A 16,888-nucleotide genomic window follows, 5' to 3' on the forward strand; every position below is an offset into this window, starting at 1 on the left:
GGTATGAGAGCTGTACGAGGATGGAAAAGCGAGAGCAAACTTCAACTCAGCTTTATTTTAGTGTTTAGAAGTAACACTGACAAGGCGTAGATTCTGTTTATTACTTTGGCATCTGCACGGAGTTGGATGCTGCATTCCCATCCATCCCTCACAGAACCAGATTTTAGAAGCAGTTTCCCTGGACATGGAAAACAGAAGTGTTGTCGAGTATCTTCTGTGAAAGTTCACTTGTCAGATCTTAGGCAGTCTAGTTTCACCATGTAAAAGCTGAGGCAGGATAAAATGCTGCACGGTGCTTCTTACCTTGTTCCGCACAGACATGTTAGCAAATTCACCTCCACATATCGGCACAGTTACAGTGCTTTATTTTTGCTTTTCCTGGGGGGGGGAACCAGTTATTCCCCACTGCTAGCTGTCCTGCTAGGTACAGCAAGGAGTGAAAGTGCTGATGTGCCGCCTTCTCCTGTTGCTCAGTCTCATCCCTTCCGTTTCTTTGTCTTATTTTAACAGATATTTGGGTTTTTTTCAGTGACTTTCTTGGCAGTATTCCCCAGTAGACTGTCAGCTAATCATGGGGCCATGTAGGGTCATGTGTGGCCCGTGAATTGTTTTTCACTCTGCTTAGGAGCCTGGCTGGTGTTTACTACCTGTAGCAACTGCTGGGTGGAAATCACCTGTGCCCTTTATGAACAGCCTAAGAATTCAAAACCATAGGCAGTTTTCTGAGCATCTCTGGGTAGGCTTTCAAGTGGCAAGGTTGTTAAAAAGAAAACAACATGCTGTCTTCTGTTTTTTTGAATTTGAATTTAAAATTTTCCTGTGTGACAAGGGAGGCTGGAAACATTCTCTGTTTTGAAGATCTCATGTTCTTGTATATATATGTTCATGACTTTGGGAGACAGGTCATTTAGAGCACCACCAGGTTAGGGCACACTGTTCTGTCATGGCAAATAATATTTTGTGGAAGAATGCATACTATTTCTTTAAAAATGGAGCCTGGGGGAGACGAGGGAGAGTTCTTGGCAGAAACTTTTGCATGAAGCAGTGTGATAGAGCAGCCAGGCAATATATTGTATGCTAATAAAGTTCCTTCTTCAGTGTGAAAAGTGTATGCTTTGTGAGTGGCAGCGGGTCTTTTCTTTATCTTTTGACATTCTAACTTGACCTATAATGAGGCATCCACCAGCATGCCTTTTCAGTCCTTTCCAAAGAGCTGCCAAAACTAAAGAGATTTTTTTGAGAATAATCTGTGACCCAGCAAGGTTGGCTGTAAGGTTTGTTTGTTTTTTCTCTCTCCTGCTGGTTCCTACTATTCTCTTACTCCCACATCCTATCTGACTCTTGTTTTCAAATGCATTCTTCAGCCTTCTCCTTCCCTACCTACTGCATCCTGTGTTCTGCTTTCTGACTTCCTTCTCTTTATTCTTAGAGCTTTTCTTTCCAGTTCCTGTTTGTTCTGGTCCCCGAGGAGCAAGGAGTGAAACATTAACAGTTGCTGGAGGACCAAGTTAATATGGCTGTTGTTATGAGTTTAGAGTTCAGGTGAGGGCTGCAGGGGACATCCTTTGTGTACAATTTTGTGCCCCGGAGCTCTTTGCACTGCTTCATTGCTGGGGCAGCAGAGAGGAATGTGTATCTGTGCTTCACCCACTACCATCTACAGTCCAGCATTTAAGATAAAAATACTGATAATAGTCGATCTTTGCTAAGATACGGATGTTCGAGTTATTGCAAGTTAGTTAACAGGTGGTCAGTTGCTCTGCTATTAGCACTTCACTGTGTGTCTCTGTTACAAAGAAGTTGAAAAGCTTCAGACATAGTGAAAGTCTGAAGCAAAGCAAATGGGTTTGAATCATCACATGTGTCTTGATAGGGGATATGGGATTTGCAGGTACTTTGACAGCAGTTTGAAAAAAATGTCATTTCACAGTAAATTCAGCGTGCGTACCTGTGTCTTTTCTAAGTCGTATTGCTGCTTTTACAGTAAGGCTCCTACATTAGTAGGGGATATATCCCTGTGTTATCTGTACCTCTTTGTCAGTTGAGGATCACCGTCCTCATAAATCTGTGCTTACAGTAAGTGCAGGAACTTCCTGTGCTGATGTCAACGTATCCTGCATATAAATCACAGACATAAAATACTTATATTACTAATAATTTCATGAAATGTTGCATGGGTAAGGCTGGAAAATGTAGGTCTTTATTATCTTTCTGAGCATACACCTAATTTGTGTATCATGAGCTTTTATATTGTCTGAAAATACAGCTTTACAGACTATATAAAGAAGAGCATTTTCCAGCTGAGGTTAGCTGTAGCCAGAGGTTTGATTAGTCTGACCCTTGCAGTCCACAAAATCTACTGTTGTAAATGGAAATGTGCCTGGAGAAGAAACATTTTAATAAATAGTCATTGTGCTGGCAAATTTATCTTCCTGCTAATTTCTTATGCCTGTGATGCCCAGATGGTTGTCAGTTGTGTGCTAATGTAATCTGTCCTGCTGGTTTATTTATAACCAGGATTGATCCATTTATGTACGGCTGTATATAGCAATTAGTTTTCATTTTTTATCTTATTTTACACATTTTTGTGTCTGCAAGACATAAGGAGGAATCCACCTTGTAAAAGAAGTTTGGGCGAGAGGAAATGGACTCAAGTTGTACCAGAGGAGGTTTAGATTGAATATTAAGAAGAACTTCTTCACCAAAAGGGTTGTCAGGCATTGGAAGAGGCTGCCCAGGGAAGTGGTGGAGTCACCATCCCTGGAGGTATTTAAAGGACATGTAGAGGTGGTGCTTAGGGACATGGTTTAGTGGTGGGCTTGGCAGTGCGAGGTTAAGGGTTGGACTCGATGATCTTAAAGGTCTTTGCCAACCTAAATGATTCCATGATTCAGTGATTGCTGAGTAGATATAATATTCCAACAGGACAGGTATATACTTTTACCAACATCATCCTAACAGAGAAATAAATATAAAGGAATTAAAACCTGATGTATTTGTAATCTATGCTTTTCAGATTTCTAGATGATTTTATATAGTTTTCAGTTAACTTTTGTAATTTAAAATATTTGGTTTGGGAACGTAACTGTAGCAGGTATTTCTCTCTTGAAAGACTATCTAGATTATTAATGAAAAAATTGATAAAATGAAGGTGATTTAAAAAATGGAGAAATACACCTATTTATATGTGTACATATATTTTAGTTTGATGCACCTCTTCTAACTTGTTTCAGGTTGAAGAAACTTCTTGAGCAGGAGAAGATCTATCAAGCCCGGAAGGAGAAGGAACATACAAAGAGACTCAATAAACTAAGAGAAGAACTAGTGAAGCTCAAATCATTTGCACTCATGCTGGTGGATGAAAGACAAATGCATATTGAACAACTTGATCAACAAAGCCAGAAAATACAGGACTTAAACCAAAAACTAAAGGAAGAAGAAGAAAAGCTTAAAATTATTAGTGCAAAAACAAAAGAAGATGGACAAAAACTGATGAAGTTAGAGACAGAACTTGAACACAAAACATCATCATTTTCTCAAGAACATGAGGAGATGACTGCTAAGCTGGCTAATCAGGAATCCCATAACAGACAGCTGAGGCTTAAGCTGGTGGGGTTGACTCGCAGAATAGAGGAGTTAGAAGAAACTAACAAAAATCTTCAAAAAGCTGAGGAGGAACTTCAAGAACTAAGAGATAAAATAGCGAAAGGGGAATGTGGGAACTCTAGCTTAATGGCAGAAGTGGAAAACCTCCGCAAGCGTGTGCTTGAAATGGAGGGCAAAGATGAAGAGATCACAAAAACCGAATCCCAGTGTAAAGAGCTGAAAAATAAACTGCAAGAGGAAGAGCACCATAGCAAAGAGTTGAAACTTGAAGTGGAAAAATTGCAGAAAAGAATGTCAGAACTAGAGAAGCTGGAAGAGGCTTTCAGTAAAAGTAAGCTTGAATGCACCCAGCTACACTTAAACTTGGAGAAAGAAAAGAATTTGACTAAGGATTTGATAAATGATTTGGAAGTGGTGAAGACTCGAGTGAAAGACCTTGAGGCATCAGAAAACAAGTTGGAAAAGGCTGAAATAAGCTTAAAAGATGACCTTACAAAGCTGAAGTCATTTACTGTAATGTTGGTTGATGAACGAAAAAATATGATGGAAAAAATAAAACAGGAGGAAAAAAAGGTTGAGAGTCTAAACAAGAATTTTAAAGTTGAACAAGGGAAAGTTATGGATGTAACAGAGAAACTGATAGAAGAAAGTAAGAAATTTTTGAAACTGAAATCCGAAATGGAGGAAAAAGTGTCTGGTTTGACAAAGGAAAGGGATGAGTTAATTGGCAAACTGAGAAGTGAGGAAGAAAAATCCTCTGAACTAAGCTGTAGAGTTGACCTGTTAAAGAAAAGAATTGATGGTATGGAGGAAGTAGAAAGAGAAATTACAAGAGGTCGAGCCAGGAAGGGACCAGAGCACGGTTGTCATGAGGACAACAAGATTAAAGAACTTACCATTGAAATTGAAAGACTGAAAAAACGTCTCAAACAATTGGAAGTGGTGGAAGGAGATTTGATGAAGACAGAAGATGAATATGATCAGCTAGAGCAGAAATTTAGGACTGAGCAGGATAAAGCTAACTTTCTTTCTCAACAGCTGGAGGAGATGAAACTCCAGATTGCCAAAACCAAAGCAATAGAAAAAGGTGAAGCAGTGAGCCAGGAGGCAGAGCTGAGGCACAGGTTTCGTCTGGAAGAGGCCAAAAGCAGAGATTTGAAAGCAGAAGTTCAAGCCCTTAAGGAAAAAATCCATGAGCTGATGAACAAAGAAGACCAGCTTTCTCAGCTCCAAGTCGATTACTCAGTTCTGCAGCAAAGGTTTATGGAAGAAGAAAATAAAAACAAGAGCATGGGGCAGGAAGTTCTGAACCTAACAAGGGAGCTGGAGCTTTCTAAGCGTTACAGTCGTGCTCTGAGGCCCAGCATAAATGGACGAAGAATGGTCGATATTCCTGTCACATCCACCGGTGTGCAAACAGATGCTGTAAGCAGTGAAGCAGCAGAAGAAGAAACTCCAGCAGTGTTTATAAGGAAATCCTTCCAGGAGGAGAATCACATCATGAGCAATCTGCGACAGGTAGGCCTGAAAAAACCCATGGAGCGTTCTTCAGTGCTCGAGAGATATCCTCCAGCAGCGAATGAACTTGCAATGAGGAAATCTTGGATACCATGGATGAGAAAGAGGGAAACTGGGGCTCAGGCAACTCCTGATAAAGGAGCCCGAACTCACAGTAGTCCAGTGCATCCTGGGGAGGTTGTCCTTTCGCCAAAGCAGGGTCAGCCTCTTCATATACGGGTGACACCAGACCACGAGAACAGCACGGCTACTTTGGAGATAACCAGTCCAACCTCAGAGGAATTCTTTTCAAGTACCACTGTCATTCCTACCTTGGGAAATCAGAAGCCACGAATAACCATCATTCCCTCTCCAAATGTTATGCCACAAAAAGGAAAAGGCAGTGAAAGTCCCATGGGCCCAGATCGTTCTATGTCTCCAGTCACTATAACAACATTCTCCAGGGAAAAGTCCCCAGAGGGAGGGAGAGCACCCTTCGCTGACAGACCTGCATCACCAATTCAGATTATGACAGTATCAACATCTGCAGCACCGGCAGAAATCTCTGTCTCTCCACAGTCACAAGATATGACGATGGGACGGGCTGTTTTCAAAGTGACACCAGAAAAACAAACTGTCCCAACTCCAATCCGCAAGTACAATGCCAATGCCAACATTATTACGACAGAAGACAACAAAATCCACATCCACTTAGGTTCCCAGTTTAAACGCTCTCCCAGTGCTGCACCTGATGGTGCGAGTCCTGTGATAACAGTCAGACCAGTGAATATAGCAGCAGAGAAAGAAGTTGTGACTGGTACCGTCCTTCGATCGCCCCGGAACAACCTGTCCTCGCGACCAGCAGCGAGTAAGGTGACGAGTACTATCACCATAACGCCTGTTACAACGTCTTCCACCCGAGGAACACAATCAGTGGTAAGCAGCGTAGTGTCACGATGTAGTCTTCACGGTAAGGAGAAGGGCAACCATAGTTTGGGTTTGAGACACCAGCAGGGAAAATTGACTTCCCTACATTTGTTTCTGATCCGAGCTTAACTGTAAAATCAGAATTTGCCCTATTCATACATTTTTGTACCAGTGTTGGACGCTGGTATACTTTTGGCGTTATCTCCTGAAGGAGTAACTTTCAAAGAAGTCCCTTCAAAGTTCCTTTAAAGTTATTTTCATAATGGCAATCCTGTAGAATTGTAAGTGAGAGACAGAGAGGGATGAAGAATGACAGAGGTGACAGTGCAGGAAACGGTATTTTTATTTTTGGTGAGTGCAGTTTCTGACTTCTCAAAATACTCATAATGATTTTTGGCCCAGCTGGCAGGGCTTTAGAGTCTGATCATGCAGGCTGGTATTTCTTTGGTCTAATCCCACTATAGTTACAATTCAATTAATACCTGCTGTAATACTGACCTTGAAAGGAATAAATAGGCAGACATGGTATCATTGCTTACAGCTCCCAGCCTCTTTCAGCTGGTGAATAGAAAAGCTTTTTCTGTTCCTCTGCAATTCTCAGCTTCTGCAAGTGCTGTGTTACAGTCGTGCTTCCTCTAACATATTTTTTGCTACTTTCTCTCTGTGCCTCTCTGGTGGTACCCCGGCTTCTATTTCACACTTGAATCAGTCTCTCACCTCTGTCTTTAAACGCATTGGACAATATTTATTGGTAGTCCACCCCCCAGGTTTATTATTAGACATGGTTTTGCATTGCTTTAGTTGGAAATACCCTGGGAAAGAAGAATTTAACCAAAATAGAAAACCAGCAGTACTGTATTAGTCCAAAAGCTTATTTAGCTAGACAGAGCCTGCAGCAGATGCTTAGGGGAAGATTATTTTAAGTGGGTAAACACACAGTAATGTTTCCCTCAACGTCTGTTCCCAGTTTTTGGCAATAGGTGGGTATTTCTTTCTGAACCAGGGCCTGTAGCCACATCTTTGTGTCTAATAGACTGTGGCGGAGTTTTCTTCTATTTATTCTTCTAATTGCTTTTTGAACTCATTTATACTGTTGTTTCCACAACATCAGGGGGCAGTGAATTCAGTTGTGGGCTCTGGGAAAAATGCTCTTTTGTTTGGTACCTTTTATGCAATACCTTCATTGGTTACAGCCTCTTTCTTGTATCTTGACAAACACTGAATAGTCATCCCCTGTTCATTTTTCTGTGCCGCTCAGGAGTCTGCAGCCCCCTACAACATGCCTCTTCAGCCATCTCTTCCCAAGCTGAGATGTCAAAATGTATTTAAGATACACTTCCACACTTTTGGAGAGAGGCTCCCGTTCCCAGTCGAGCCCTCTGACTTAGAGGAACTTGCATTCGTCATATGGGTCTATTTGGGATTGCACATGCACTCTCTCTCTCCCCCCACATATCTAATGTATTATAGATGCTTCATTGTACAGTGTTTTCCTACATATTAGAGGCAACTGTTTATTTTTTTAAAAGTCTTGAATTAATTAATGTACAAACTCCTTTGTCTCACAGAAGCTTGGAAGACTTTTTTTTTTTAAGAGTTCCTCATTCTTTTTTACTAGATGTCTGTCTCTACTGTGATGATGCACTGAACCATGGCAGACAAAACTTTTTTGATTTGTTTTCATCTGGCTAAAAGTGGCTTCTTTCTTCACTTCATCCTCCATGATTTGGAATGTAAGGAAAAATAGTTCAACCATAAGATTTACTTTATCTTATGCTTCCTTTTGTTTTTTAAGGTCCCTAGTCAGATGAGCAGGGAACTTCGAACAAGCCCAAATGTGCCTTTTCTTCCCTAACCCCCTGAAAAAAAAAAAAGTAGTTGTATATTCACCATCTGTTTTGCAAATGACTGCTTTACAAGCACATTTCAATACCCCTAGTCAGAAAAAACAAGTTGTGATGATTTACTCAGTAACCCTAGAAGAAACCAACATCAATATAATTTTGAGGGTTTAACTTCATAAAATCAAAGAAGACAGACTGATACACGGCTGCTTTCTTAGCTCAGTGGTTTTGTTTTTTTTTCTTAACTCTCCTCACACAAGATGCTTTGTACAATGTACTAACGCAGTGCCAGGCTACAAAGGGGAAAATAATTCTGGAATTCTTAGCTCTCACCTGTTGCTATAACAAATTTGCAGTTACTGTTTTCATATTTCAATACATTTAACTCTTTTAATTTGAATTTATAAAGATATCTTAAATTATATATCTTAAATACTCTATATTTATAGAGTACTGCAGGTGAAGTCAATTTTAAGGTGCAGACACGGTACTTTTAAAGGTTCAGTCTGAACTGTGGTGTCTCCCTGCATACGTGAGTCCAAAACCAGAGACTGTGCTTTCATGATGGACCATCATGATTTTTGAATCCCATGGATTAAGGGGTGTTATGGTTGTGTTGATTTACACTGACATACACTGTAGAGAAGCTAGAGATTGATACTCCCCTGATCCAAATCCTCTTCTGAGTCTGCAGCAGTTTTGATTTAGATAAAATGAGACCCTGATCCAAAGAAAGACACAGGCACCTGAAGGAGAACTTGGGAAATTTTTCAGCACTTAACCAAAAAGATGAACCAAAAAAGGGACCAGTCAGTGTCTGTGTCTCCACTGGCACCTGAACTCACTGGACCCATATGTTTTGGAGGCACTTGTCCTGCCTGCTGCACAAGCCCCGGGCTGGCCAGCTGAGGAGCTGGCCTCCTCACACCAGTCCCACGGGCATCTCCACGGCAGGAGCTGATGCGATGGAGACTGTTTGACCGGTTGGATTGAGTTCAGTATTTAACAGAACCGTTGCCGCTTTGATTAAAAAAAACCCCCAAAAAACGATAACAAACGCTAAGCTGGTAACTGCCTTTTATATGATAGCCTATGGATTTGGGTAATAACTGTCGAAGTGGGAAACATGGGGTTTGGTCCTCCTTAGCTTGATTAGAGTCAAACGCACTCCCAGGAAAATACTTGGCCTACCCTAGCAGACCTAGCAGACCATTTTTTTTAGTACAGATGGACCACAGCACAACCAAAAATTCAACACTGTGAGACCAGAGGATATGCAGACCAAAATGAGCCTGAAACTGTAGCCTGGTTGTTAGTCTGGCCTGAGTACCTCAGCCCAAATCCTGTTCCCAGGACAGTTCATATAGTTTACAGTAAAAAACCCACAGAATAAAAACAAATATTCTTTGGGGAAAAAAAACAGCTGTGGTGCCTATATGCTGTTTTTTGATTTAGGCCTTGCATTTGGCTGTAGGATCGCTGGTGAATTTGGATCTTCTTTAGCTGCCAGGATGGGTGTCAGTCCTATAATCACTTCATCCCTGTGCTCCCCACCTCCTACAAGCCTGGCATCCGACGCCAGCTGTTCATGCTGCCAGGGCAGACGGTGAATCCAGTGACATGCGAATCTGCAGGGAGCAGAGGGAATCCCGGCGGCATCAGAGCCAGCGTAGTGGCACGGCACCAACCATGCCGAGCGTCCTGTGACCGAGGCAGGAAGGCACGGCTGAGAGGCTGTTGGGTGCCAGAGCTAACTGGGCACACGTTAAAGCAGCTATAAGGCTACTTTCATTTAGGCAGCATTTAGTTTGAGATCGGCATCTAAATTTAGCTCTTTGTAGGTGTCCCATGTATGCTCTAAGCTTCTGTTAGAGTTACTAGAGATCCAGGGGTCAGCTCACTTGCCCGTATAGAAGTGCATGGTGCTATCTGCATGCCCTGTGCAGTTGAGACATGTGCATAAGGCTGGTAGGTATGACACAGACCTGTACCTTTCTGCAGTGGAAGCTGATGAGATAACTCAGATGGCACAAGATGATTCCATGTGGGCAACTGAGTCAGTCCGTAGTCATCAGTCCCCTTGTCGGCACTGAGCCTTGTGTGCCGGCTCTGTGGAGATGACAGTGCTTCAGCTGAGATGCCGCTAGCTTCCGTGTGAGCTGAATTGCCCGCTGGACTCCACTGACTCGAGTCCCACCCTTTCAGGATTCAGTTGTCTAAACATACTTCTTCAGTGTCATTTTAAGTGCTCTCAAGTTGCCTACCTAACTTCCAGCTGCTTTATCAGAGGTTGCAGGTCTCCTTGGGTCCTCTGTCATCTACCAGCCCTGTGCTTTGAGTAGCCCAGGGCATCTCAAATTGCACTGGATACCTGTGTCAGCCACTGAACTGAACCATGTCTGTCCAGGGCAAGCTGGTCCCTGATCTGATCAGGAACAAGTGCTGAAAAGCACCTTTGTTATTAAAATACCTCAAAAGTGAATGTGTGTATGAAAGCACTCTTTTTGTGTGTCAATATAATGCACTAAGCAGGATCTGTTATAAAACCACGAAAACGTGCTAAATGTTCTGTACATTCAAATTGCTTTTCTTCCTTTAATGGCACTGTCCAACCTCACTGCAACCTCACAGCTTGATATACCTGCAAGTGTCTGCAGTGAGCGCTGGTTATCGACCTAACCAGCTTAGCGGCTGCATGTATTTGTCTCACTCTCAGCAATGTCTTCACTAACCTCGCTCTGGCCCCCTGTGCTGTTCCAGCACCAGGTACTGCCAGCTCAGAGCCGGCCAGCGTCGCTCTGTGTCCCAGGGGCCACGTCTCGGGTGCTCCTTGCCGGCTGCGTAAGAGTTGGTTTCTGGTTGGAGCCACATTCCTGTATCAACCAGAAGACAGCAACGTACAGACAAACAGGGCTGGAGGGAATTGCTTAGAGCTTGGTTCTTGGAAGAGATGACCAAGAGACTGTCAGCCTGTGGGTTCTCTGCCACAGACACTACAGACGCGTACCGGAGAGTGATCTCTGTTTGCTTACCCCATCGCTGTCGCTGAAGGGGACTGCTTGCTGAAGAGCCACCTTTGTGCCATTTCACTTGGCAAACACAAAATGCCCTCGCAGCCATGGGTGAAGCAGGCATTAGCTGCCGTATGATCAATGTGTTAGTATGCCGAAAGGAAGGCAACTAAGAAATTTAAAGCAAGTTAGAGTTCTTTTCAAAGTGCTTTTGAGCGATTTAGGCTTGAAATGAGAAACCTGAAAGCGCCCAAATCCTTAGTTAATAATTTACATATGAATAAAGCTGAAGAAATGCCTGAGATTCCAGCTACTTCATTTGATTGCCTCATGTTTACACACTATGGAGCTCTTTCAGGGAGTACAAGATGTTTGTCATTTGGGTTCCCCAGGATGTTGACATATTTTCCAAGGCTGATGGAATGCATTTGCATGTTTTGCCCTACAGAATTGTATAGGCCTAACTTGTTTTGACATCTACATGTGAGTTCCATATTAGCCTTTAGACTGCTATTGTAAATGTTGCTTTTAGTTATTGAAAATGGCTTCCTTCCTGCCAGGCAGACAGCATTCAAGTTTTCCAATTGTGATTTTTTTTGTGTACACATGGGGTTTTGAACTGTTCTTAGAAGATTAAGGAATGGTTTTCCTTTGAATACTCGGGATGCAGACAGAAGGCTCTGATGCTACTGGCTGGAAATCCTTCAAGAGAAAAATATGCTCCTTCATGGAGACTTTTTAAGAGCATTTTGAAGTAAATGTGCAAATACATGTTGCAGTTGATGTGATCCCTTAACCCAATCTATTTCAGCAGTTTAGTTTTATTTTGCTTACATGTTATAAGTTGCAGAATGTAGTCATTTAGCAGATGGGTCTAGCTAGGATTCCAGGATCTTATGAGAAGTGGGGTTTTTTGTGAGATCAAAGTCTTTGTCCATTATCTGAACAGAGAAATGTCACATATGAAATTCAGCTGAGACACTGAATTTGTCACCATTAACATTTGTATCTGTGTTGCGCACTGCAGAAGATAAAATATATTTTCCTTTCAGAATTGTCATGGTTTTAAGTATTTTCATCAGGTCATGGTCCATAAGGGGTAGCTTCCAGTTTTGGCCCTGCGGAGTATGTGCAACATTATCTGGGCAATGGAGACAGAAAATAGCAGTTGGCCCTTTTGGATCTTTTTGTCCTATCCAAGTGCTCCTTGTGCATTTACACAGTGGGATTCAGTTGCCTAAACCTATGTACTGATTGTGTTTTCAAAGCTATAGGATAGCTGGCCTGGCCTCCAGCTGGTGCTCCAGAAGGGCACAGATCTCTGGTAGGAACCATGTTGGGTCTGCCAGCCCTGTGCTTGGGTCCTCAACCACTTACGCCATTTTAAAAATGTTTTTATTCTGAAGTCCTCAAACTTGAGGATGAGTGTGCTTGGTAGGCTGTTGTCCAGGGCAGCAGACTGGCAGAGGCAGTAAAATGACCATGTCCACACTGCCTTGAGGTGTCCCTGGAAATCTGGGCTGCCTGCTTCACCCTCACCAGAGTTTGTCAAGTTGTGGCTTGGCGGGGGAGAGCCCTCTCCCACATCCCTCCTCCCACAGCCACAGCAAAAGGAAATCCAAATCTTTGCTGTCTCTCTCTCCCAGCCCCCTTCACTTCCCAGTGCAGAAATAAGTGGCCCCGGCATACTTTAGGAAGCAAAGTTCAGTTTTATCTATAATGCTGAGAAACCTTGCCCAGCTTTGAAAGTATGGCAGTTACTCTGGGTTCAGCATTAGCCTCACGTGCCAGTACTGTCTGAAGGGCCCATGCTAATCTCTGTGCCTGTCTGACAGCTAAGCCAGCCTTTCGGTAGCCTCTAAGGCCGTCCTGCACGGTGTCGTACTGTGGAATCAGAGTTTTGCAGGGATTCCCATCCCTATGACATCTTGATCCAAAGCACCGTACCTCAGCTCTGGGAAACTTGTTTGACCCCGACGGCACCTTTAGCCCTACCCTAGCAGTGCGTGCTATGGCCAGGCTCCAAATGCGAGCGTTCGTTTGCCAATAGGCGTGATTTGGGACATTGTTGCCTGAGCGGTAAATGAAGAACCAATGAAAAGTGTAAGATGAGCACATATGAAAAGAAAAAGTCTTCTCTTGATGTCATTTCTCTCTCTCTCTCTCTCTCTCTTGCAGACAGGACAGGATGGGTCATCCCCGAGACCTACACCCACCCGCATTCCTGTGTCAAAAGGTATGAAAGCAGGAAAGCCAGTAGTGGCAGCCCCAGGAGCAGGAAATGTGACAAAATTCGAGCCTCGTGCCGAGACTCAGTCTATGAAAATAGAACTGAAGAAATCTTCAGCCAGCAGCTCTGCCTCCCTGGGCGGGGGTCAGGGCTGAGGGCGGTGGCTCAGGGGGTACGTTCTGCAGGTTTTACTGCTCCCACGGAACTCAGCCCCTGTCTGTGTCCTTGCTCACGTTTGCCTGCACTAATGAAGTCCTGCAGCTGTCACTTACAACAAACTAATAAGTGTGTGCACTGACTACTTAAGTAACAACATCCTTTTGTTTTTGTACTGAAGCTTAAAAAAGGGGACAAAAAAAAAGCGCCACCAAAAAGGCAGTTGTATGCCAGGACGATTTTCAGCCTAGGAAGTGAGAATGGGGCAACTACACTAGGTTATTAATCTAGTTCAGGAATTCTTAACGATAGGCTTGGTGACTTTTTAATAGATCGAAGGAAGTTTGGTCACTTTTACTAGATTGTCTTCCGCCTCCATGGATCACTTTGGCCCTTCTCTGTTGCATGGGGCACTTTCCTTCCTGCCTGTGATCACATTATTGAGATGCCGCGTTGCCTGGGGAAGCAATGCCAGGAGACAGCGCGCTCGAGCTCCTGTTTTAATGAAAGCTACTACCTCAGGTGTGGGAGGGAGGGGAAGAGAGACAGGACAACCAGCCTTCTCTCCAGGAGTCTTCCACCCAAATCAGCGTTTCTCAGTTGTGAGCTGCTTTCTCAAGGCAGTTACAAAATTTAAGCTGGTGGGGAGGTTGCACAATGTTCGGCAGCAGCAGCGCTAAGCAGCAGCTATTTTTTTCCAGAGGGGGTTAACACTTGCAGGCAGTACTTACAACCAGGTCCCTGACTTACACACCCTGGGATACTGCCAGCTCAGGGGTCAGATGAAGGCAAGTGAGCCAAAAGGTGTTTAGTCTTCAGGAAAAGCTTGAGAAACATTGATCTGGCTAAAATCAATACAGTCCATTTGTGCCGGCTCCAAAGACCACTAAAGGCTATGAAGCAAGTCGTTCCAATGACTTCACTGTGTTTGCAGTTTTCCTGGTTGGATGAACTTGTGCTATATTTAAGCCTTAGTTGCCAAGCATCCTTATGTGTTAGAGGGGAAGTCAGCACAGACTGCTGGCGGCTGAAATTGCTACCTGAAGGCACAGCTCAGGTACAGAGAGTGAAAGAGATAGGATTTAGTATGGAAGTTACTTTCAGTTCTCAGTTGTTTGAAATATTTTGTCTTAAATACAGACCGCCTCACAATACCATGGCAATTCATCGTTTTTCCTTCCTCCTTTGTGATTTCCTCATATGTTTGCATTTTTAAGCATGTTTTGAGGAATTGTTCCAGCATGGAAATGGTGTGGATGCTGATGATTGTTATGATTGTTTACTTAATAACAGTAAAGTTACTAAAGGGCATTTCCATTAAGTGATTGATTTCCACAGAAGAAAGTCACAACCAAAAGAAATGGAGCCAAGCAGACTGATAAATGAGGGGTTTAAAGCTTGTATAATACCTCAACCACTACAACAAGCTGTAAAGGACCCAGTGGTTGGGAATAGCTTTCAGAAGGTGAGGCAGGAAAACCACCAATAAATAATAAATACAATTCACAGAAAAGAAAATGCACCAGCGGGTGAAATATTAAATGGCTTTCCATCCAGGAGAAGAAATTTGATGGAAGAATCTGCCACAGAAGGTCAAGAAAATTATATTCAGTCCAAGCAATGTTTAGTCTTCAGTCGGCACTTTGCATTGCTCTCCAATTTAAGATCCAGATACGGCCATTATCCCAGCGTAAAGCTGGCATTTTGTTATTCACGTGAAGGGCTGTGGTGTAAAAGCTGCTGCTGCATCAGAAATGAAAGTAGGTTTCTATATTTACACATGTGGCACCTACAATACCTGTTAATTTTAAGGTTCTGGTTCCTACGACATCTGAAAATCAGATTTGTATTGGTAGCATTTTTCATAACACTCAATTCCAGTAATTCAGATAAAACTTGGAAACTGGAATTAGCAAGCAAAGTGAGTTACTATGCCAGAAATACATCAGATCCTTTCAACTAACTGTTACCACTTAAAAGCCACAATTTGTCAATAAATTGTTGCCGAGATCTTACTGTTCTTATTGTAGCATAGACTTTTTAGCAGATGTTTGAGGAAAACACATTTTTAAGAGCTTTTTGCTGGATATTCACTCTAAATACTGGCACTGAAGCAAGTCTTCAGGTCAAAACAGTCATTTAAATAATATTATGAACATGAACCCCAAGCTAATGTGGCTTGATGCAGTGATGAACTACAGCTGCCTTAAGCCTTCCTTTTCAGATCCTTGTTTCAAAGAAACTTAATTGCTTAGTTAACTGTTGCTGTACCCAAAGCAATATGTGATGTGTGCCTGGGGTTGAAAAATTTGTTCTGCTTCAGATCTAAGAAACCAACTCACCTGAAGAAAGAAGCCAGCCTTACAGTACCTGAAATCCAGGACACACAAATTAGCACAGCTGAACCAGAACTGCAGGCACAAGGCAGGGGTTACTCTTGTAGAGTCAGTAGGATTTCATGAGACAGACTCAAGAAATTCCAGACGGGTCAGACTGAGGACCCTGTTATTTTTCCCAGGGGCAGCACAACAAAAAGGAACTTTTGCTCCATAGCCGAAGCCTGAAGAGTTGGAATCAGGCAGCTCATTTAACCATTAGCTAAAAATAGGTATTTAGTTGTACACATCATTTTTAACATCTGTTTTAATTGACCTGAGATTCTTGTTTCTTAAAGGTAGAAGAAGGGTAAGATGAAGAAAAAAGAAAGCCTATAGTTCAGAAATCTTAAAAGTTGAAGCCTAACTGTCTTTATTATATTGGAATTTCCTCTGCATCTGAAGACAGTTTAGTTTAGCCAAACCAGGACAGACGACAGTAAGATTCTCCATTCAGTAGGTCAGCTCCAGAAGGCAATTTAGACAACCAAGTCTAAAGACAGTGCCTAAGCCCCAGAGGCATCCTGAAGATCTTGCTGAAGTTCCCACCGCCCTTGTTTAGTCAGTGTTTCAGTCGTGATTTAGCTAGCGCTGCAGCCTCTGAACTTAATCGAGGTCCACAATCTAGGTATTCTTGTGTTTCCTCTGAGGGCTTTAAGTCAAGCCATGATTTCATGGTCACTTAAAGTCAGGATGTAACCCCACACTGCAGTCAAAAGCTGCAGTCCTGTCTTTGTCACTTCCAGCCAAGAACGTACTCACTTCCATGTGGTTGTCCCTTGAGCTGGCACAAGTGTTTGAACTTAACTGGGGAACTGATCTGAATTAAAAGGAATCTGGCAAAAAGCATGAAGGCGAGCTTTAACAAAGCTTAGTTCCAGGCTCTCGGGCCAGAAAAAGAAAGGTGGCAGACGCAGGAAATCAGCGGCTGTTTTAAAGCAACAGTGGAATCATGAATGCCTCCTAGTAGATCAAATACCACACAAATGTAGGGGTAGTGCTGCTTATTTTAAAAAGCTTTTGTCTGAAACCTTTCTTCAAAGGTAGGAGACAGGTCCCCCTTCTCACCAGTGTCTGAGGAGATTCAAACCCGCATCAGCTCCAGCCAGGTTCACCAAGGCTCTGACAGACAGTTGAGGGGGAAGAAGGTGGCATTCTCCCTCCCTCCCTCTGTGGAGGGCTTCAGCATTCACTGGGCAGAAACAGGAGAGTGGTTGAGTGGTCAGGATGTTGAACCACGAG

The 16,888-nt window shown here is 42.9% G+C and overlaps 1 protein-coding gene across 2 annotated transcripts in view; it reads left to right on the forward strand.

Annotated features, from left to right (window-relative positions):
• Nucleotides 1–3,237: 3,237 nt before the first annotated feature.
• The window catches only part of FILIP1 (filamin A interacting protein 1), a 17,972-nt gene continuing 4,321 nt past the window's right edge, over nucleotides 3,238–16,888 (forward strand). Inside the window, exons 1-2 of one of the 2 annotated variants that reach the window (XM_009695375.1) lie at nucleotides 3,238–6,039; nucleotides 13,064–13,478. In XM_009695375.1, coding sequence (XP_009693677.1) covers nucleotides 3,349–6,039; nucleotides 13,064–13,270 — 2,898 coding nt within the window. In that variant the 5' untranslated portion in view covers nucleotides 3,238–3,348 and the 3' untranslated portion in view covers nucleotides 13,271–13,478. Of the gene's footprint in view, nucleotides 6,040–13,063; nucleotides 13,479–16,888 lie in introns of those variants that run through there. The other variant, XM_009695374.1, reaches the window with a different exon arrangement.

The sequence above is a fragment of the Cariama cristata genome, unplaced genomic scaffold (assembly GCF_000690535.1).
Source record: "Cariama cristata isolate BGI_N322 unplaced genomic scaffold, ASM69053v1 scaffold35342, whole genome shotgun sequence".
Lineage (NCBI taxonomy): Eukaryota > Metazoa > Chordata > Aves > Cariamiformes > Cariamidae > Cariama > Cariama cristata.